The following is a 24,544-nucleotide window of genomic DNA, read 5'->3' as shown; positions in this document are numbered from 1 at the left end:
CAAAGAAACCAACTACAGAGTGTGAGAAGCTGAATGAGGTAGAGGAAGAACCTAGGGCAACCTGGCCTCGCTATTATCACAAGATACCTTCAGAACATGGATTTTCACCCAAATGTACACTGTCCCCTCAGGGGTAGTGCCTGAAAATGTTTCTCATTGGCAACAGGACTGCACTACTGAGAGCTGGGAGCACAGTCTCCCAAGCACTTCAGTGCTGACAGATTCCCGAAGGCCAAGAAGCCAAGACTCTCTCTAGCTGGGACTCAGAGCAACATGTTGGAAATGGGGAAAATGGGTGGAGTGATGGTGATGGCTGCCACAGGAGGAAGGAAAATATCTGGCTTCAATCACAGGGAAACATGCACTCAAATGTATAGAGTTCCCTACTTAAAAAGGACTGGTTTAATAACAATAGGTTTCTAAAACAAGAGCAAGAATTAGCATTCACTTTTGGGAAAGGTTTACTGTAAGATTTGTTGAGCAGCAAGTGCTCATAGGACACATAGCATTAAATCTGACTCTGATATTTCATTGGCCCCTCTATATCAGGAACTCAATAAGCCTGTAATCTTCTCCATTACTAGGACCCTGGGAACCAATGAAACATGAAGAGAATGTTGCAGCTACTTGAGTGTGCGATGTCAGGCTTTATTGATTCAAACATGAGGACACCCAGACCTAAGGTTACATGATTGGCGATGGGCCAGTCAAGTCAGTCTCAGGGTTAGATTGGGTTTAGAATGGCAATTCTCCCAATTTCCCTGGGACGGAGACTATCTCTAGAATGTGGGAACTTCTCTTTCAAAATTCAGATAGTTCTGGGAAAAATTAAGACTAGAAGATTACCTTTTGTGGGATTCATAGCAAACTTGTTCTCTGTTCCTATGAGTGAAGAAATTGATAAATTTGAATCTTTGGTTTTATATTATGTAAATAAACAGCCTGCCCCTTTACAGCTTGAACTGAGAAACCACGAAAGAGCAGTAGGGGAGCCTATGACTAGTTGTTCTGTGTAACATCTTCATGTCCAACACTTGAAACACTTGAAAATGTGTATATTTGACTTTTCCTAACGTCTGTCAAGACAAACAAGTTCCTGATAGTTTTGCAGAAGACACTGAACACTTTTACTGGTTTTTATGTATCATCTCCATTTTTCTCTTAGTGAATATCCAAGCATGCCTTCCTCTCAATTCAGAGGTGGTTTTTAATTTATGTGGTTCTTTTCCTTTCTGGAGACTTGGAGGCTAGAATTTTGTCTTCTCTCAGTGTGAAAGCTTTGTGGCATTCCACTTCTCAAAATTTAAGAAGGCACTTTGTCATCTAAATGAATTTACAATTGGATTTAGTCAATGCACCCTAAAGCTTATACTTATATTGTGCCAAGAAGGAATACTTAGGATACTAAATGATTTGCTAGAGCAGTAGGCAGATTGGGCAAGTATGTATATTCATCTTTAATACTATTTAAGAAACCTAAGATTAGACGAGGGAAAGAGGGAAAATATGCTGGTTTTATCTTACCCTTAGAGCCATCCCTCAGAATATTTCCTAATCTCTGTCCCTGAATAATATCTGTATTGTGTAGTGAGGCCCCTGTTTCATGGATTTTTTTTTCGGGGAAAAGATAAACTGCTGGCATCCCAAACTTGGCATTATCCTTAAGTGAGATTTAAGTTCAGCAGAGGCCAGAGCCCCCTCAGCTGGATGAAGACAGGTGGTGATTTTCCTGAAAGCAAGTCCAACAAAATGCTCACCCACAGAGGGTAGAGCATGTCCTCTCTTTTAATGGAGTTAAAAGAGGGCATGATAAGAACAAGCCATTTCTTTCAACAAATTGCTTGATTGGGTTTCAATTACAATTTTATTCTTCCTTGTAATGCTTTTACATGTGGTGTCCCTGGTCCCATTAAAATTGCTATAAACCTTGCATGAAATCACCTAGTGATTATTTACAAGGAAAAGTCCTCTCAGAAAGAAGTGCCTGTAATGTCCAGGTATCATCCAGCATTCCAAACCTACAGAGCAGATGCTTGCTTTTTATCTACAGCACACCAGTACTGTAAGGATGGTTGTCAACATGCAAACTAGTCCACATGCAAATGTGTATCCCCAAGTTAGATAACAAAATATCATTGGTTTTATGTGTAAGTGGTTTTGGAAGGAACTTTAAAGAAGGTGCAGTGTCTTCTAAGAAAGAAAATTCCAATGGAAATATCCAAGGTATGAAGAGAAACAGTAATATGTTTGGTTCTCTTATGATTCCTAGATGTGGTTGATAGCACTCATTCTTAAAATGTCCTCTAAGATATCTTTAAATTCCTGTGCAATAAATGCCAACAATGAAACTCAGTTGGTTGAATGAACTCTTCCATCTGCTAAGAAGCAAGTAGGACTCGAACCTGGACTGGAAAGAATGAAAAATCTGCTTTTCTTCTACCCTACCATGCAACCTCCATGTGAGAAATCACCATTGAGTCCGTGTGCCTGAGGAGACCCAGCATGTGGTACAGCAAGAATACCGAGTACAAATTTTCTAAAGCACTAAAGCCCTGTCCTTAGTGAAGCAATCAGCTAAATGAAAGAGGCAGACAGGTCATCAGTCCCATACCAAGGGAGGCAGATATCAATTCAAATCAGTGTAGTGGTGACAATTCTGGAATAGCACCGTATCTGTCTATGGGGTTCAGGTAGGGCTTCTTGGAGGAAGGGACATCAGACATGAAATCTGAAGGGCAGAAGTTGTCGAGGTGACACTGGGCTACTGTGAGTCTTCCAGGTGGAAACCATGATAGATGAACTGTGGATAATGAGCATCTGTGGAGAGGAGCCAAATGTCCCTGTATAATGAGAGGAAAATGCAAATGAGCATGAAACAATAAATAATAAACAGACTTTGAATAAATGTAGTCTAATCAATTGAGCTGCTGCAAACTGTCAAAGACTGAGCTGGGAGATACCAGCCCAGATTGCTCCTTTACGTGCTCTTTGGCCTGATTTGTGTTAAAGATGCACAGGAAAATATCTGAATCCGATGCCATCCCCTAGATTTTGTCAATGTATAATTTTTAGTACTAAGCAAAATATTGATATCAGATATAAAATGATCTATTATCCTCTATGCTCACTGAATTCATCAGTAAGTGTAGCTTAGCACCTTGTCTTATGTAATCAAGCGAGCAGCTTGTACCACATGCCTATCTATGAGCATATGCAAGGCCATTGGAGCAGGTACCTGTGAGGTGAGTGGTGGCTGGGTATCAGTCTTGCCAGGTCAGATTTGAGAACATCAGTATACATGTATTTCAAGAATATCCTTTATTGGATGAATCTAAAAAGAGTGAGGTAACCCAGACCCAGAAAGATAAATATTATATGTACTCACTCATAACTCACTTTTAGACATAAAACAAAGAAAAAAACAGCCCACAATCCACAACCCCAGAGAACCTAGACAAGAAAGAGGACCCTAAGAGACATACATGGATCTTAACAGGAAGGAGAAAAAGACAAGATTTTCTGAGTAAATTGGGAACATGGAGGTCACAGGAGAGGACAGAAGGGGAGAGGGGAGGAAAAGAGGAGAGTGGAGAAAAATACATAGCACAATAAAAATAATAGGAAATAAAAAGGAATATATTTTACTAATCATTTGATTGAATAGCTCCTGCTATGACACACTTCACGAGTTATTAGGTTTTGGTAATAGTTGCTCAAACTTGCAGAGAGATAATGACCTGAAGGCGGGATCTAAAGGACATCCATGCTGGAGACGATATGAAACAATACAGTGATTCTCCCATCTCTGTTACTGCAGGAGGTAGCATAGCACTGTGAAGTGCCCACTCATTCTCGATTCCCAGCTGCTGGGCCTCCCCACATGACACATACCCTATCAGGAAGATGTTGGGAACATCATTATTAGAAGCTAAATCACATGGGTATTGTTATTGGTATACTTTGAAAGCAAGTGTGAAGTAGAGATGTGAAACACTCGTCTTTTAGAGATTTTTCTTGGTTTAAACATTCTACTTAAGGATGACGGACAGTAAATCTTTTTCCACACTTGCCCCAGTTGGCTTACGATTTCTGGGTTTAAAAATATCATGACCAAAAGCTGCTTGAAGAGGAAAGGATTTGTTCCCACTTACACTTTGCAGCCCATTATCAGGGGAGGCCAAGACAGGAACTGAAGCGAGGCAGGAAGTTGAGGGCAGGCACTAAAGCAGAAGCACAGAGGAATGTTCTTCGAGACTAACTCAGCTTGCTTTCTAATCCAGCCCCAGACTGCATGCCCAGGGGTGGCACATCACACGGTGGGCTGGGCCCTCATACATGTACTGCCAATGAAGAAAACACCCCACAGACTAGAGCACAGCTCAGTAGTAAGACAATTCCTCAGCTGAGATTCCCTCTTCCCAGATTTGTAGATTTCTGTCAGGTTGACAAAACACAGCCAATAGACACCAAAGGGAAGAAAATGATGCTAATCTAGAGCTAAATGGAGACAGGCTCATCCTTTCTAATGAGCGCAATTCAATTGAGCTGCAATGGCAACAAAACAATTGACTTTTACTAGCCCACCGTAATTATTCCACAGTAGACAGAGAGATCTACGCTCCTTTCACTAAAAGTAATTTTGGAAGCAGCATCTCTGCAGTGTGTACGCAACCAGGCGAAGAATTTTTTCTTCCCTGTGATTAGTGAATATTGTTTTAAAATGTCATTAAGTCAAATAACCATAATCTAATTAAGTCTTTTGTAGTTTTGAGTGGCTTCATGAAATGTCACAGGATTTATTTCACTTTTTTTCTTCACTTGACTGAACGTTCTTCAGCAGCTGGATGAAGTTCAACCCTAGAATTCTCATTCTGGGGGAACGAGTTCTGAAACGTGTTTGGGTTGAGATAGTCTTGTTTAATATGGTGTTGGAAAGCAGAACTGAAGGGCTTCCTCAGCACTTTCTGTCAAAGCATCATGCTATTGCTTGAGGCAAACTTCATTCCCTTCTTTAGGCTCCAATGGGCACAGTTAAAAAAAAAAAAACAGGCAGTTAAGAAGTTTCAGAGCCTGGGCACTTGGGCTCAAACCATTAGAGCATATCAAAGGATGATCAGAGGACCGCAAGAGGGGTAGAAGAAAATAATGCTGCAGCAAAGTAAGTTTGCTTGCCTAGTGGGCGAGAGAACGGATGTTAGCTACTTCCCTCTAGGAATGAGCTCGGCATTTCTGGTGAATGACAGGCAAGTTGATCCCGTTTTATAGGAGTCTTTGCACATTTTGTTTGCTTGATTCTTTTCAGGACTAGATTTCCCTCTTTGTACATTTGTTATGTAGGTTTACAAGGTGCATGGTAAGCTTCTAGAGAGGTCCAGGAGGGGTTCCTATGACATTTGGATATGGCCTGAAGCATCATATGTTTATCTTATTATCTTCCTGCGACTTCAGTAACTCTCAGACTCGAAAGGAGAAGAGAAAAGGAACTTCCCAGATATCGCCCCAGCCAACATCTTCATGTTAGAGAAGAAGATGTGGCAGCCCTGAGGAAGGACATGGCAGGGCTACAGGTATTATTCCTAAGCCATAGAAGTGTTGATAAGGAAATCCCCAGTTACAGAGGCTCGAGGTTGCCCCGAGTGCTGTCACATTGTGAGTGAAGTGAACCAGAAAGGTCTCTGATATGAGTAGCCTTAACAGTGAAAGGCTCGTGTTATTTCAAAGGAATTTCTTGTCAAAGTCTGTCACTTCTGCATCGTGTGAAGTTGTAGCAGTACATGATATTCTGGAATAGCTTGCTCAGAAATGCGATTTCGTTAGCATGCAGTCAGCCTAGTTATACACCTAACAAAGTTACATGCAAAGGGAATGGTTGGCCCCGAAGGGAAACGGTTAATATAAACCACTTCCGCATTAAGAAAGCATAGCTTGGAGGGAAATACACACAATTAGTTTTAAAAAGGGACTGCTTTGTGTGGTGTAGTATAGGCTATAAACCAAACACAATTAAAACCTTTAGAATAAGGAGTTGGGGGGGTTGCTCAATGGTTAGAGAACTTACCAGACTCATGTAGATATCAAAGATGGATTCTTAGCACCCCTATAAGTGCTGAGTAGGCATGATGACCTATCTCTAGTTTGTCTCCCTTTCAAGAAGGTAGAAACAGGGGATCCTCTGAGCAAGCTGGCTAGCAAGACTAGCTTTCTCAGCAAGCTCTGAATTTGATTGGCACCCTGCCTCATTGGGTACAGTAGAAGAATCGTCAACAATGATTCCAACATCAGCCTCAGGTTTCCACATGCACAAGCACACCCCAACACACACACACACACACACACACACACACACAAGTGTGCTCATACACATGCAAACATACATGCACGAAAATGGAGGAAGAAAAACATATAGAATAAAATATGACATTCTAGATGAAGTTATTCAGGTAGGATCCAGTCAGGGGCAGCATTCGAATTGATCCTGGTTGATCCTTTTGTTAATTCATCAAGGATTTCATGAGTACTGGCTAGGGATCGGACACTCCCCTTGTTTGTTGGAACATTATCAGTGGAAAAATCCCCATCATCTCTGCTGTTGTAACATTTGCATTATATCAATAATGCAAGCATGTTAGAAGAGGGAATTTTAAGTAGACAGAGTAGAAGGAATGAGTGTATAAATTATGAGTGAGAGTCTGAGGATGAATCTACAACATTAGAACATGAAGTTCATGGGTCGTGGCCACTGGAAGGTGGAAGTACCTCCACTGTAAGCCACATGCAGGGATCTTTGGACCAGGGGCACAGCCACCTTCAGACCCCATCAACCCACAAGGTTTGGACTTCAGTGGGCACACCATTAAACTACACTATCACCAGAGTAATGCTCCACTAAAAGAATTCGGTATTGGAGTAGGAAGAAGTACGTTCCTTTGTAAGGAAATGCAACCTAGCTGTCCATGAAAACAGAAGTTAACCTAAGAATAATCATAGCTGCAGCAACTGTGAGCCACAGTCACTTCTTGAGGCCAGCAGACTCTGTGAGAAGGCTGCATAAATCTCCTTGGCTTACAATTCAACAACATGATTTATCCCAAAGTGGTTTATATAAGTTTAAATAATATCTTGGATTATAAGGATGTTGAGATTCAGTGAGCAGATGCACAACACTGTGGTTACAATGCTGCCAGTGAATGTATGAAAATCATCAAACCCTATTAAGCTCCAGTGGATATTTCAATGTCTAATTTCTAAATGTAATACCTATCATACCAACTTTAGCTGACTTTCTCAATTCCACAACACTACATAACTACTACAAAACACTACAGAATATAACAATTCCATAACCAATGCTACTATTTACTTCTCAACTATGTATTCACTAGGTAGACAGACAGACAGACAGACAGACAGACAGACAGACAGATAGATGATAGATAAATAGAACAAGATATAGAGAAAAAAAGGAGAAATGGAGGGGAACATTAATTATCAAAATGTTTTTGATTGATAATTCTTTGTTATCTGATTGATAACTCTTTGTTGTCATGGTTATACAAACACAGTCACACAGTCAAAGAATATCAGGTCTGTGGAATTGCCAAGCTTCAAGACGATTTCAGTGGTTCTCAGTGTGTACTGTGAGGACTACCTTCATCATACTGAACTAGAATGCTTGTAAAGAAGCTTCTGATCCTTGGATTCTCCCACAAACAAGTGCATGTAACATGCTCACTTAAAAATGGAAGTCACTCTATTAACATAAGTGATGATCTGGGAGGGCCCTCTGCATTGCCTAATGGGCAGCATGAAAAAGGCTTAAAGATGGAGCAAAGTTCACTGCGAGCTTCTCTACAAGTAACTAGACATCAGTAAGGGCAAAGAAGCAAGGAAATAAGAAAATTGTGTTTCTGTTGCGCTTCCAGGCTAATAATCCATTGTTAAGGTTTTGAAACATTGCATATTTTTATCTTTATAGTACCATATGTAAATAGTACTCACTTTTGCAAGTGAAGATCGAAGCACTTTGCCCATACCCACTAGCTAATCAAAAGAAGGGTCAAAATTTGAACTCACACCAACTGATACTAAAGTCAATCTCCCCCCAGAACGTCTTGCTCCTGTTCCATGTTTCACACCTCAAGTTAGTGGGTCATTACATCAGCGAGCACCTTGTTTACAATGCCAGGTTTATGACAAAGCTTGGTTTATGAACAAACTGAGACCCTCAGTTAGCCGCCTCCTAGGAACTTTGCTGTTTTTGTTGTTGATTTTTAATTTCTCAGTGCAGTGTGGCTAGAGTGGCCAGAATTGCAGCCAACAGGAGCTTATCCATCCATTGTTTTACTAAATCCCTCCGGTTTTTACCTGAAAACTTCCTAATTTTCCACATAGCTTTTTTAAATGATTCGGCCATAGCATGAATCTGCTGTGCCTTGCAAAAGTCAGGGCAATATTGACATCTCAGAATAAAAGAGAAAAGCTATTTTGAACTTGTCAAAATAAAGGCAGGGGAAAAAAACTGTGTGAGGTATACGAAGGACATTTTAATGGGAGCAGCCTCCTGTGACAAGAAAGAACTTTAAAATGTGCTTTTCAGCCTTACAGTTAAAATCTTAAGTCAGTGAAAGCCACCGGTGTTTACAGGGAAAAGCTTTTCAGCTGATGCTCACGACTCAAAGCCCAAATCCCAGAGAGCATGTCTGTCGTGAGCTGCGTTTTACCTACTGGCTCGCAAGTAGAGAGGCTATAAGGGCACTGAGAGGCAGCCTGGCAGCAAACCAGAAGTAGTTCGACCACAATGGCATGTAAGTTCAAGAGTTCAGACACATTTTTAAGAATTTCCCTTTGCAATGGTAATTAGAAGCCTTTGCTGAAGTCCAGCTGACCAGACTCAAGACCCGAAGGGAAAGGGCTGCCCTGTAGGGCCTGCTTTTGACTCTCCTACAGATAACTCCATCTAAGTTTTGTGACCTCGGCTTTGAGGACAGGCTGCTCTGTGCTAGAGAAAGCAAAGAAATGAGATCCTGGAAGCCAAAACCTAAGTTTTATTTTCTCTCTGAGTGATTCCTTGAGAGTTAAGATGAGTCTTTCTGGGCAACTCAGAAATGAAACAAGTCACGGAGCTAGTGAAATTCAGTGTAGTGATGACGCCCAGGTATCCTTTCATTTCTTCTTCATTTCGGGGTGGAGTGTGCTCTTTCCTCATGGCATATACAAAGTTCACAGCCACAGTATAAAGTGAGGAAAGTTCCCATGCTCCATGGTTTCCTCAAGACCTCGCCCTGAGGATGCAGTGTGACAAAGGGAAGGCACAGGGCTGTCTGGCTCTGGGTCCTGCAGGGATTATTACTGACTGTCCTCTTGAAGAGCCTGGGATGTCATGAAGTATTGCCTCAGTTACTATAAAGGTCACATGAGATCACCTGGGAGGACATGAGGTACACCTCAGCTACTGTAAAGGTCACCTGAGATGGCACATATACACTCCTTCACACCTCCAGTATGTGATCAGTATGACTCTCGGGCAACCCAAAGTGAGGGGACACTCCAAATCTTAGTGATGTGAGCACCCAGTCACTAAGGCTGGCTCACAGAGGAACAATGGCAACAGCATCTCCACCAGAAGATGTCTGAAATAACCCTGGTGAGCTGGAGTCAGAAACATGTTCTTGTTCTACAGGGCAATCTTTAATGGTCATGAATTACTTGCATTTTTGTTGAACAAAAGAAAATATGAGTTAACATGTAATTCCATAGTCTGGGAAAAATACAACAGAAAATACTCCTACAGCAACAAAAGTAGAAGCTTCTAGAATTAAGTCATTCATTCATACATGGGGCTGTTAGTGATAGGGCACTAGGGGAACACAAAGTCATCTGCTTGTTTGACTGTCAAGATTGAGGTAATTCGCCAGTCTGTGATTACATCATAAATAATGTTAGAAGACTATTCATACTGCATGAAGTCTGTTGTCACTGATCTGGAGCTTGACTGATTTATGTGGGGGTGTAAGAAGATGTTAATTAATTACATAGTCTACTGGAGACTAGCTGGCAAAGTCAGAGCCACTGCCTCAAGCAGCAACTGAGTTCACAAAGTAATTTTTATGAGAAAATTTCCAAATTAGTATTTGGCTTTATTTTCAAAAGTCTCTCTTTTCCAGAAATGAGTTTTTTTCTATTTTCACTGATTTGTTTATTACAAGGCATTTAAAGGTCCCATTCATGTTTAAATAAATTATCACAAACTCTTTGGTTTAATGCAACTCAAGTTTATCCTTATCCTTATTTATTTATCTGTGTGTGTATGTGAATAGTATGTGAGTGTGTGAGTTGTGTGATTGTGTTGTGTGTGTGAGTGTGATGTGTGTGTGAGTGTGTTTTGGGAGTGTGTTGTGACAGTGTGTTTGAGTGTTGTGTGAATGTGTATGTGTGTGTGTGAGTATATGTGTATGTGCGTGTCTGCAGGCACACACTTGCCCCAGAGTGCATGTGCAGGCCACAGGACACCAGGCTTGAGTTGGTCTCTTCTTTCAGTATGTTTTCCCCAGGTCTTGAACCCAAGTGTTGGCCTTAGCTTAAGTGCCTTACCCACCGAACCATCTCAGGGCTACACAACTTAATTCTTTTACAATTCTGGAAGTCAGAAATCTGAAAAGTCTTATGGAGCTAAACTCAAAGGTTGTAAGCCTGATATCTTCTGGGGCCTTTAAGGAAAACTAAAGCCCTTCACCTTTCTCGGCTTTGGGAGACATTCCCTGAGTCTTGTAGAGACTTGCCTCTGACTTCAAAGTCAGTGATGCAGCATCTTTTAAACCTCTCTCTGACTTCCGCAGCTGTTGTCATTTCATCTCGTATGGGTTAGCCCCTTCTCCTACAGAGCTTTGTGGTTACATGGGGCAGAGTCAGGGAATTCAGGTGATCCTTCCATATCAACACTCTTAACTTGGTCATATCGCATCTCTTTGACATAGTCTAGCTTACAGGATTGGCACATGGGCATTGGAAGAAGGACAGTGTTATTCACTCAACAGTTCAAGACCTGCATCTGTATAGTATCCTTATGCATGCCTACACAGTTTGGTGGGTTTAGTTTCTTCAAGGTGCTGAACACCTGGGAGATTTCCTGGATTGCCAGAAAAACAAATTTCCTTACTGCTGATAAGTCTGGAATCTTGCAGATCATAGAAAAAATGAGAGAACAGTTTTTTAAAGTGGTTTTCTAGACCTTAGTTCCATATTTGAACACTTGGTCATTGTCAATAGGTTTGCAATCTTTGATTAAATGAGATTTGTTCTCAAATATCAAAGTTCTCCATATATGACCAATGGGAGACCATATAAGCATATGTCCATATGTAATATGAGAACATCTGTCATAATGATACTACCTTAAGTATCAAAGTATCAAAGCTGAACTGTACCAATAACCATCTAGTGTACCAGGAGGTCAGAGTATCAGCTCCATCTTCCCCCTGAGACTCTAAGTTCCAATTCCATTGTCAAAACCAGTTTCCAGACTGCATTCTCAAACAAGAGAATAAAATGAAAACCATTGGATGGTGGTAGGGATGGAGTCCTGATAGAATAGATTACAAAGAAGGTAAGTCACTAGTTTTATGTAATTTCGTTGAGACCAGAAAGATATTCTAAGGTCAATCATCATTTCTGAACAGGAATAAATTCAAATTTCGTATTTTGGAATGCATGGGAGGAAAATATCACAGATCTTAAGTTGTACGTCTTATTAATGAACTTTAAAAACAGTTTTGATAAAATTTCAACACATTTCTTTGCACCTACTTAGACTGTGCATGGGTATTAAAATTTGAGGTCACAATATTCCATTTCCTCAAATTCCATATCCTATACACACTCATGTTCTTCCATTGCCTGTATTTGTTCATGATTTGGAATGTAATGTGTCTTTTCACCATTGAAAGTACAACTCATTCATCACCTTACATACACGTGTGTGCACAATGCGATCCTGGGATGCACACAAGCCTTTCATGACTTCTTAAAAGTAAGAAAGATAAGCATGTGAATTAGCATGACCCAAAGCAGCACATTATTTATAACATTATATATATATATATGCATATGTATGGAGCTACATGTTAATATGAAAATAAACTTGTCAGCATATTTCACTAGACGATTATCTAGATAGCCAACAATTATCCACAATTAAGCTTTATTTAATAATATGCCAAGATCTGATGATCAATCAGAAACTCGAAGATTAAGTTTAAAAGGATCTGTCACAGAGTATAATTAGTATTGATACAAAATTCTGTCCTAATCTTAACTCAATAGATTGCATACATAAGCTTATGCCTTCATTTGTAATATTGTGTGGCAATGTTAGCCAATCTAATCAGTAGGCCAGTACAAGAAATTTATGACAATCAAACCATCCATTCCATCAGAAAAAAAACTGAAAAATTAGTATGTTTGATCTATATAATTCACACCAAAAGAATTAAAGGAAAGGCAAATAATATTTTATTAGAGAATTTTTAAGAAACAATTCTGTGTGATCAAAATGCACATTGATTACCTGGACTTACATCTTTGCACAAAATGATTCTGGGGTAACAATTTCTGTGATATTTTCAAATACATTTTTATTAATACTCTTGAGAATGCCATACATGCATATTATGTATTTTGATCCTAGTCATCTGTACATTATCCTCCTGCTTTCTCCTAAATATGGCCCTATTCCTCCAAAATTTACGTCATTTTTTTAAAAGAAATTAACCCACTGAGTCTAGTTGGCACTTACCATTCACTCATGACTGTGGGGCCATCCATTTTAGCATGGCTGACTAACCCCGAATGAAAATTGACTCTTCCTCCTTCTTCCATGACTACCAACAACTGTCAATAGCTCCCCAGCTAAGGGTGGGGCTTTGCGCACCCTTCTCCCTTCTATGCCAGAATATTGACTGACTTTATCTTGGGCAGGCCTTGGCATGCATCATAACCACTGTGGGTTTATAAATCATATCTTTCATGTGCAGAAAACAGTATTTCACAACACAACAGCCCTGGTCAAACTCCAGCTCTTATAATCTTTCTGCTCGCTCTTCTAAAAATATTTCCTGAGCTTTGAGGGGAGAAGATATAGTACTAGCGTCTTCATGAGGACCAAGCAATCCAACATCACTTACTCTCAGTGCTTTGACCACTTATGAGTTTCTGTGTTAACTGCTGTCTGCTTCAATAAGAATTCTCTAATGAGGTCTGAGAGCTGGACATAGAGATCTGAATTTAAAGGAAAGTTTGATGCTAAGTCTATTTTGCAGAATAATGATAGATTGACCTCTGGGACCTATGACTGTTGAATTAAGAGTGGCGGAGCTGCGTCCCCGGCACCCGGCCGCCCACATGGCTAGCTTAGCTTATGCCCCGAAATAATTACATTGAAACTGTATTCTTTTAATCACTGCCTGACCCATTAGTTCCAGCCTCTTATTGGCTAGCTCTTACATATTAATCTAACCCATTTCTATTAATCTGTGTAGCCCACAAGCTGGCTTACCAGGAATGATCTTAACCTGTATCTGCCTGGAGTGCGGGAACCATGGCGACTCCTGACTCAGCTTCTTTCCCCCAGCCTTCTGTTCTGTTTTCTCCACCCACCTAAGGGTTGGCCTATCAGGGGGCCTAGGCAGTTTCTTTATTCCTTAACCAATGAAATCAACAGATTGATATATGACACTCCCACATCATATGGCCTGTCCAGACAGAAGTTCTTGGCCAGATTTACAATAGTAAGCTTGCCTTTCCTCCTGTGGAGTAGGCATCAGATCAGGAAGCTCTTAGTTACCCTCAGAACATCTGTGCCACCACTGCACCCACAGGCGTGTCTTAAGACTGTAGCCTTTGTGTTTACACGATAGATCACCAACCAGCTAACAAAGTACCAGGTTCCTGATCATCCCTGCTCTCTATGGAGAGCACACACACACACACACACACACACACACACACCACACACACACACACCTCCTGTTTATTTTCTTGAGACTATCTCAGCAGACAAATACCCAGTACTGTGTACACCTGGCTGTATGTCAAATCAGAAGCTCCTGAGACACTAAATGCTCTCTGAACCATCAAAGGGTGGCTAGTGAGCTGAGACTAGTCTCTGAACCCATTATCAGAGAAGAAATGATTCAAGTCTTGAGTTAGCCAAAATAGTTTTGAACTGACAGGTTTGATCAAAGCTCAGACTTAGAACACATAATCAAAGGAGGAAAGGGAAGAAGAGAAAAGCAATACAGACAGAGGTTAGGGATTATTAGATGCTATTACAGTTTAGACTTTGCCCTAGGACTTGGGAAAATACAAAAAGATGTTTCTAATTAGTGCCAATGACCCACACAGCTCACTCTAGTGGGCAAGGGTATTGAGTGCCTTCGTAGAACAGTCTCTAACACCAAGGATATTTTTAAATCAGTTGCATGTGGACTGACAGGATTGTAGAGAAATTACTGTTTCAGAAGCTGCCAGGAAAGACAAGGATTCCTGATGCTCTATGGAGCAGTTAAATGATAACTCTTGTACCCAAATGATTTATTACATAGAATATCTACAAATTAGCCTGCTGAAATGGAATTTATATAATATTAGAATAAAAAAAATATTATTTCTCCTCAGCATCAATTTAAATCGTACCAACTTTTTGACTTAGTTGTGAATTCCAGTTAAATTTTAGTATCACCTTTAATAGGAAGAAATGACCTCTTGCCGGGCCTGGTGATGCCATCAATGAGGGGTGGGACAAAGGATGTATTTTCTGTCTTTGATTTAATGAGGGGCGTTAACCTTTGGGATCTCCATAAACCTCCTATTCCCAAATCCTCAGAAAAACAATAGTTTCTAGTATTCAAAGGGAAAATGTTTGAAACTATTGTTCTTAATAGTCTATGTTCCCTACAAGAGGACATTCTGCTCTCAAGTGAGTATCTGCCTTTCTGTGGGACACAAGGCATTCACCATGGCAATTGAGAGTGACCACATCAGGGCAAAGTTTAAGGAAGGATTTAGTATCCTCTCCATATCTAAATTGCCTTTAGGAAAAATAAGCAAAGAAGTCATGTTAATTAACTGGTATTTCTAATTGTCTACTCTAAGAGCCTATAATTGGGTGTTAGACATTTCCATACCCAAGCCATGTATACGTGCATATGTTATATATATATATATATTTAAAGTTAACAACTAATCATTTCTCGAGAAAAGACATAAAATAAGTCATAATGGCTAAGGAAACATTTTTTTATTCTTCTCTCTGTTTTTGATTCTTATTTTTTGTCCATTAGATGGTATGCCCAAAGGAAAATAAAGCAATCACATTATTTGACTTAGTTGCTATTAAGTGGTAATTGTCTAAAGATCTAACAGGGTGGATATTAAAGCTCTCTCCTAAAATAGGGACAATTATATAAGTATTGTTTTCAGTTAAGTATACTGTAATTGTGCCCTCAGCAATGTATCTACATAAGGCAAGAAAATTATGATTATGAAGAATGTAATTGTATGTCATTATCTAAATTATACATGGTTCAGCCCTGCTTCAGAATGTGGGTTCCTTACGGTTCTTATTTATGGCACACAAAAATTGTATGTTCACCTTGATCAATAGTTAAATTGGTAATTGATAAATTCTTAGCAGCAATTAGCCCAAAAGTTCAAAGGCTATATACAAATACAACTTATCTAGGGATGGGAGACAGGTAGACATGCGTAATGTGGGCAGTGCTGACTTCGAAGGTCAAAAGATACAGCTTGGTAAAAATCCAGGCAGGGAGTCTTTGTAGATATTTGAGGCAGGGAAGGAGGCATTGTCAGAACATGAAAAGGGAACTTTTTTGCCACTTGGATGTGGAGGGAGAAAAGCAAGAAATGGAAATTACTCTGCAGTGGTCGGAACAAACACTAAGTTCAAGAATAAAGCTAATGCACCTGAATCCAAACAAAACAACATAATAGGCACACTCTATACAAATAAAATTGGATTTCCAAACTGGGTTTTAAGACCATACTACAAGCTATGTGCTACATCAAGAGGTAAATGCTACCGATTCTTTACATTTTCAGAGAGCCCCATAAATTCTGCACAATGGGCTAAATTGATTCACAACAAGACCTCCATAAAAGAAAAGCCACCTTCAGGAAAAAGCTTTTCCCAAACCTTGTAGAACTTAATGAAAATAACTACCTCCTTCCAAACCGATCAGGAGGTGGGTTAGGCCTGCTCATTGTCTGCAATGAACTTAATCCCAACGTTTAACACAGTAGAGATTTCAACTGAACCAACTCTTTGGGCAAATTGTGCTCAGATGCCAGGCATTTGCGGTAACCTCAACACCATGGCTAATTTTGTAGCTTTTAGTAGCTTTTATTTCCACAAAGCCAGCCTTTGGCTTAAAAATAAGGAAGTGGTGACTACAGAACAAAAATAAAAATTGGTATGTTATGGGGTAAGGGACTGGGAATCCAGGAAGTGTTGGGTTACACACAAAACTCGGTCTCTTTGCATACTGAGGCATATGAAACTGGTAGTTTCAATAACCTATAGTAGTCATAAGAAACTTAAATTCTAAAGTATTAAGAGATACAAATTGTGGATACCCTAAAAAAAAATCCAGTAATGTCAATGATGCATCGTTTGTCCATATCTTTTTCACAGAGGAAGAAAGAGGTAAGGTGCACTTCCTTTTGGCAGTAGCTTAAAGGGGGTTTAAAGTGACCTTGGAAAACAGAATGTTATGACCCCTTGGACTCTTTTTATTCAGCAAACAGATGATTTTAGAATGAATCTGTGCACTCTCACAGGACTGACTGTGTCTAAATGTTAGGGCTGGTACAATAAATGAGAACTAATAAAACAGCAAAGTGGTCCACGTTCAAGTCAGTGAACCAGAGCAGCACTTAGGATTCATGATACAGCTGAGTAACTGGGTCCTAGAGTGAGTCAGAGACATTGCTCTGCTGATGTGCTTGTGATTGGGGTAACTGCTAAGTAATAACACTATACTCTAACTGTCCTCAGGCTCGGTGGGATGGCTTGACTGGGCGTATCACTTTCAATAAGACCGATGGCTTGAGAAAGGATTTTGACCTGGACATTATCAGTCTCAAAGAGGAAGGAACTGAAAAGGTAACCTCCTTGATGATGAATAAAATCACCAATGGACTCACTGAAGAAAGGGCACATTGTTCATGCATTTTAACTAAATGACACAGATAAGTGGGAGAATTATAAAACAACTTTGCTAGCATATTCCTTAGCATCCAGCATTCTAGAACATTCTCTCATGTTGAAAGGTAGGCATGGATGGGATAGATTCTCAAATTATATGTGGAACTAATAGCATTAACTAACATTCATCGATGCTTGATCTATAAAGCAAATATGTATTTTTGTCTACATAACCTTATGCACTGGTGTCCTTATGCCTGTTTCTCAGAGATTTTATGAAGTTGAGCTTAGATTTGAAACTGTAGGAATTGCAGCCGGTTTAGCTATGGTAAAGCATCCAAGGGTTACTCAGAAATTAATTTTAGCTGAACTCTATTTTGAGATTGGTGGCAGAGGGATGGAATAAAATAGTATGGAGAAGGCTTACTGAAGCAAGTTAACATCGCATCCTTAATTTAGGACAAATGCTGCAAAACTTCATTTTAATACTGCACTCTCACTTTAGGATTATTTTAGCTGGGAGTCTCAATTTCAAAGTTTGAAGTTTTATTTTAGTTATTATTTAGACTAACACAAATGTAAACTATTAAGCAATGATGATAAAAGAATTTGGTTTCTCAATATATTCCATGATTTCAATCTAATATCTATGGTTACAAGTTTCAATCAGTATTTATAGTTTGAGAATTTGCCTTCAGAACCCTAAAGAACAAAAGATGTTGAAAATCCAATGCTGTCACCTGGACATAAAAACTCCATAAACCAATACATTTTCATGTAGTGGTGACTAACACACAAAACATGGTACTCAGTATAAAAAGAGTACTTTGAAACAATGTGTTGCTCGTTTAATTTCAAGTACTTGAGTTTATAATTAAGGCATGGGAAGGTTCGTGTCTGTTTCTTTGTTTCCTTTTACTGGGACACATTTTCCTACCTTGGAAGATTCTGACTGCCTTCTCCCCTCACACTCCAGCCCCAAGCACCATTCATTGAAACAAAGATTAATTAGTCTGGATGTTGTAGAAGGCTCTCATGGGTATCAATCTGTTTAAGAAAAACAATTAGCTTGCAATTTCGAGAGGACATGTGTCTGTGGTTTCCCATTTCAAAAACACTGCTTACTCCCCTTTCCCTAGTTGGGTCTTCACTCTGTCTCCCTCTCCCTGGTTGAATCATCTTTACCCCACTGTGTTCCTCTGCTGGTTTAACAGAGAACAAAGCATCTGCCTGCCCTCTATAATTGTACTTTTGGACCAGAAGGAACAGAAAAGAATGTTCACTATAGCCTAAAGCTTGTGGTTATTTAAAGGAATTTATCTGTTTCTCTAGGCCTACTCTCTTCTGCCTTTTTTGTCTTTTGTGGGGGAAGTAGTACTGTTAAGGAAATATTTTTGTGGTTGTTGTTGTTCAGATAGGTGATGAACTAGATGGAACTATTCTGATGTCTCCACAGCTATCTATATACACAACAATATTGTGCACATTCTACTAGTGGTTCTCTATTAAAAGCGAAATCTAATTAGATGAAAGTATTTTCTATTTGTTTCTTACCTATTCAATGATTGCAATAACTTTTTTCTTCAGGTGACTTGGGCTCAGTTCCTGAGATTGCTGGTTGAGCCTTGAAGGCAGTGGGGGACGCTAACACATGTCCCTCGAGGGCCAAGGGAAGACATGCCCACATTTTCCATGCCAGCTTCTCTGGGCTCACAGGCGAACCATTATCAAAAGTCCATCCACCACTTGCACCCAACTCTCTACTGTCTGCAAACTCATAATCAAAGGATACATCATTTGCCATATTTCTCTGTGTAGCTTTGGATGTGTGTGTGTGTGTGTGTGTGTGTGTGTGTGTGTGTGTGTGTGTCTGTGTGTGCTGAAAGGCTGGCTGATATTTTTATCCTGAATTCCTTCAGCATCTCTCTTAAAGCATGATGAATATCTTTCAACTTTGCAATACCTGCAACATTCATACAGGCTTCAATTACTTTCTACTATTTGAAATGAGCACACTATTCTGTGGTGCCCAGCCTTCATTCCCATTTCCTTGTTGTGCCTATTGTTGGTCTTTATATGAATTAAAATGCAAAATTCCAACCAACAGGTGAGGAGTGTAATGCACTCTGTATTCTTCATGGGTTCCATGCTGCATTTTAATTGAGTGTGTTTTTTATTTTTCCCACTGGAAACCAAGGCTGCTGGTGAAGTGTCTGTGCACTTGTATAAAGTGTGGAAGAAGGTTTGTACCCTGAAAACAACAGCAGGACACTTGGGGATGGGGTGGCTGCACCCTGCCAGTGTTACCAAACCAGTAGCTTAGCAGTTGCAGATGAGGGGTGAGACTCCACAGACGCGGGGAGCAGGTTGTGTGTGCCCTTAGCATTATGAGGAATTGAGAGTAGACATTTGGTGGGTTAGTGAATGGCAGGTAGGTAAATATTCCCCCTAGATTAGCTTTCCCACTGGACAGGATCAGTGGCTGGGAAGACTGCAAGCAGGTTGCAGCAATGAACCCAGAGGCCCATTTTAGGTCTTCTCAAACCAAGAAACATTTCCCCTAAGAAGAAAGAAAGCGATAGATTTGACCCACCAGATTAGCAGTCAAGGCAAGGGTACTTCCTGCAATGTCACTACCGTAAAATGTGGGCCATTTTCAGAAGCTCCCCTTTCTTATACGCTGTCTTTGTTTTGTCAGAGTCTTGAAATTTATTTTCGAACTGGTTTCCAGAGGACAAATCGTCAGAAGGCTTGTGATGGGAAATGAGATTATCTTGTGGAAGTTTAGCACCCACTATTTCATAGTTTATTGTACAGGATCATGTTGCCAGCCACTGTGCATAGATTTGCATAAGCAGATGTGAGACCCAGAAAGATTCTCGCGGAGAAAATGTCCCAGTGACAGCCAATGTTACCTTGTCTCCATTCTTGCTCCTCACTCCCACCTCTCTTTTTTCCCCTCTATCAGTCTATTTAAAACCAGTCGCTACAATTGCTCTTGACTGACGATAGACTGTAAATGACTTCAGGTTGTTGGGCTTGAGCAGCTTGTAAGGCTCCCTTCCATTTCTCAGATGATTGGCTGAGTCACAGGGAGCTTAAACGTCTTCTACCAGTACCCAAAAGTCTCATCATCCCCTTGGTGGCAATCAGCAGATGGTCTCAGAAATGCCTTTTAAGTATTAAAAGTCGCAGGCTTAATAAACCATTTTATCGATGAACCAAGTTGCCAAAAGCACACCGGAGGTGAACCAGTTTCCCCCCTGGTAGGAAATAGATGGTTCTACCCAACCGTTCTGAAAGCAGCTTATTGCTTAAGATTCCTGGCACTTTATGCTAGACTGAATTAATTTAAACTAAATACTCCGGGGGATAGAGTCTAGTCTCTGAAATTAAACTCGAGGGAGAGGGACAGGCCAACAGGCACCACAACACTGTGGCATGTGCACCCACATTAACTACTTGGCCTTGCTAGCCCATGACTTTCTTCCTCATTGCTGCGAACTCTGCATTGCTCCCATTATCAGCTGAATGGGTCACAGTTCATCTACTCTTCTCAGTAATGACACTCCAGTCCAGGGACTCACTCAAACTCAACAGACAAGTTGCACTTCCCTAAGCAGATTCTGTCTTAAAGAAAAGAGTTCACTCCAGCATAGTCTTAGCCCAGGACTTTATTTAAAACACCAGATAGATCACCTGAAATTCTTTGCAATTGAGAGAGAGAGTAATCTTTACAAGACACTTCTTCACTAAGGAGCCTCAAGATACAGAAAACAGAAACACCTTTAGCTTTGTTTTTCATACATGCCTGGTTATTTCATTCAGCCATTACAGATTCTGCTGGTGACTCTGGCCTTGGAAAACAGACACCAACGGTCTCTTAAATAGCCTGCTTCACTTGTTAAAAGTTGGCTCAGTATTCCCTGGACATTCATTCACACATACTTCTCAAGTATCAAATGACTACTTCCTCGTGCCAATTTAGACAATAAGAGAAGGCAGACCAGACAATTTGAGTATTCCTCCCCACACGTAAGAGATCTGCATCCGTGGCTTCCCAGCAGTGAATTACTGCTGTTGGCTTTTGCTTCACAGGCTGAAAATTGAAATGCTGCCTCAGAGGCACTCCTCCCTGGTTGCAGAGCATGGCCGCAAGGCCAGCATCTGGGCATCTGGTTAACTGCACAGCCCTGTCCAGCATGCATGCACCATCGCATCACAGAGTCCCACCTCATCAGAGACATTGGCTTGCTGACAACCTGCCCATTTATTTCAATTAAGAGGCGAGCCAGTACAACTGATCGCCCTTGCCTTGATTCTCATACTGGGATGCTTTTATTTAATGATTCCCCTGCAGTACAGCTAGCAGGAAAGCTGTCTCCTTTTCCTCATTTTACAGAGGCAGAACTGTGCTCTTGGGGCTGTGAGAGGTGCTCAGGTAGCCAGTGGCAATGGTCTCTTAGAGCTCCACTTACCACTTTGCCTCTGCTGGGAAAAGGAAGATGAATTGGAGGCCAAGTGGAAGAGGATATTTGTTGAAAGTGTGAAGTTTTATTTTAGAAAAGAATATTACAGCAGCATTTAATAGTGCCATCTTTGAAGATGAAAGATGTCATTTAAACACACACTTAACAATATTAATGAGAATAAGAGGTAAAATGCTTTCTGAATTTAAGAGTGGCTAAAGACACAAGCATGTGCTCTAATACTAAATCAGAAACTGAAGTCTCTTCTTCTCAGTGCCTATGTCAATGTTTAATTGAAATTTTTCACAGGCCCACATTACACATAGTTTTCTCATGCAATACAACCTAAAGTATAGCTTGGGATAAGAATGAACAGACAACTCATTTACCTTGATGTGTGTTTCCTAAAAGCTAAGGTTCCGCCCCAAAAGCATTGAAGGAGGAAAGGTTGAAAAGACTGTGCCCAGTTTCCCAAGACAATGGCTCACAAAAGGAGAAAGACATTCTCCCATTAGCAGATAGATTATATACCACAACACAAGAGGACCTGAAAGTTACTGAACAATTCCCAAAGACTCAGGCTCATACCCCATGGTACTCCTAATATCCACTCCGTAGACAGCTGTTACACCTTGTGCTCCACTCAACTCCATTAGCCTCTTCATCTCTCCAACAAATTAACCCTGATTCATATGGAGGAGAGAGAGTGAAATAGTTTCTACTTATATGTGGATGTGTTGTAGTTCTTAGAATTTTCTCAAAGAATGTATAGCTCTAAAATGATAGCTACAAGCTAATGATGCTAATGAAATCAACCAAAGAAAAGATAGAAGGGACCTAGCATGTTTTCATGGGAAAACTGTTTAATTATGAACAAAAGGAAAGCCCTTTTAGGTTAGAGAGATATCTCAGTGATTGAGAGCATCTTCTGCTCTTCTAGAAGACTGGGGTTCTATTCCCAGTACTCACATCAAAATGCTCACAACTGCCTGTAACTCCAGCATGAGGGACTCTGACTCCCTCTTCTGGCTCCAAAGGGCATATATCCAGAGAGTATGCACACATACACACAAATAAAAATAATTCTTTAAAAAAGGAAGATATTCAAGTATCAAGCTCAGATCTCCCCTATGTGCGTGAACTTGTCCATATGCTGGAGTCATAGACACCTCCTGATTTTCATGGCTCATTTCCTTTCATGTTTTCTAAATTAAAAGGAAAAAAAATACCTAGCAATCCCAAATTATTTCCCAAGGTGGTCTTAAAGAAATTGCTGTAAAAGTCATTTACATGACTTGTATTATTATTTGTGCAGCTTTTACCAGACAAGAGTACTTCCACCTTTACCGCCTCATTAGATCTTCTCACTATCCCTGTAACATAGAGAGCAGGATCCCAGAAAGGTTAGCATCCTGTTTAAAGTCACACAGTCACTGCCTGGCTATTTCCACCTGATAGCCAAACACATTCCTTGTCCTGAGCCCGACAGTAAGTGTGCACAGAACTGGGCCAAATAACTCAATTTTTATAGTTCTTCCCTAGGTCATCTCAGATGCTAAATAAATCAATGTATGGGTGGAATATCCCGTACCAGAATTGTTTGAGAAAAGTCTGGATTTTACTTTTAAGTCTGAGATATTTTCATGGGCAAGGAAGATCTCTCGAGACTCAAGTCTCATGTAGAAATTAGATGATGTTTCATATACTGATTAAAGAACTGGAAAGTTAGATTTCATCTTGTACTAATTTTTTTGTGTTAGCATGCAGAACAATGGATTTCATGATAATATTTTCATGCATGCATACAAGTGCACTCTCTTCTCATTTCCCCTTGTATTATGTATGGTCCCACTGGCTCCTTACCTTTCCCTAAATCATCTCCGTTTCATGTCATATCTGTGCAAAATTTCAAACACACCCTGCACAGATAGCTGGAAAATGGTCTTGTATTATGTTTTATTTATTCTTCTCTCATACACTGCATCCCAACCAAAGTTTCCCTCTCTCCACTCTTCCCATTTCCTTCCTCTTTTCCCCTCTATCCACCCCATCCCATGTCCCTGAAGAAAAAACAGCGGGCCTCCCAGAGGCATCAGTGGAATATGGCACAAGTTACAATCAGACTAGGCACAAGCCCTCACATCAATGCTGGCCAAAGGCAACCCTGTAGCAGGCAAGGGTCAAAGATGCCTCCACTCCCACTGTTAGGGGTCCCAAAACAATACCAGGCTAACAACCATAACATATATGCAGAGGAGTTAGCACAGACCCACACAGGCTCAGTGATTTCTGCTTCAGTCTCTGTGAGCCCCCAAAAGCCCTGATTAGCTGATTCTGTGGGCCTTGTTCTCTGGCTATCCTCCAACTCTGTGGCTCCCACTATTTCGCCTCTCCTCTTCTGGGGGTTCAGTTTTTCAGTACTTCTGTTTTGACTCTGACACATCTCCTGAGGTCAGCTAATGCTGGACAACTTTGAATTTGGGCGTCAGGAATGATCCACATGTATCTTATAGGACCTACCACAGTAGCAGCAATCAGGCCACTAGGGAAATTAAAGGACACCATTTGTAGGGTCATGGAGCCTATTGAGTGCCAATAATCACCACTGGCTCTCTGATACCAAAAGTAAAAGTCAATGAAAAACAAGATTTCCTTATTGGAAGAGCTCAAGGTGAAATGGACACAAAAGACGGATAAGCAAGTAATAATGAGAAAATCATGAGGTGCTCAGACGGAAAGCGTGCCCTGGGTCATGAAAGACATGAGGTGCTCAGACAGCAAGAAGTGTGCCCTGGGTCATGAAAGACATGAGGTGCTCAGACAGAAAGCGTGCCCTGGGTCATGAAAGACATGAGGT

General features: G+C 40.5%; 1 protein-coding gene across 8 annotated transcripts in view; it reads left to right on the top strand.

Moving 5' to 3' along the window:
- Grik1 (glutamate ionotropic receptor kainate type subunit 1) overlaps positions 1–24,544 on the top strand; it is a 379,400-nt gene that overhangs the window by 304,367 nt on the left and 50,489 nt on the right. For 5 of the 8 annotated variants that reach the window (XM_026787199.1, XM_026787206.1, XM_026787193.1 and 2 more), the window contains exons 8-9: positions 17,069–17,176; positions 19,416–19,460. In XM_026787199.1, coding sequence (XP_026643000.1) covers positions 17,069–17,176; positions 19,416–19,460 — 153 coding nt within the window. The remainder of the gene's footprint in view (positions 1–17,068; positions 17,177–19,415; positions 19,461–24,544) is intronic. The other 3 variants (XM_026787194.1, XM_026787203.1, XM_026787215.1) reach the window with 1 other exon arrangement.

Source organism: Microtus ochrogaster, chromosome 2 (genome assembly GCF_000317375.1).
Source record: "Microtus ochrogaster isolate Prairie Vole_2 chromosome 2, MicOch1.0, whole genome shotgun sequence".
NCBI classification, from domain to species: domain Eukaryota; kingdom Metazoa; phylum Chordata; class Mammalia; order Rodentia; family Cricetidae; genus Microtus; species Microtus ochrogaster.
The sequence above is the reverse complement of the archived record's forward strand: the minus strand, read 5'-3'. Positions and strand labels throughout refer to the sequence as shown.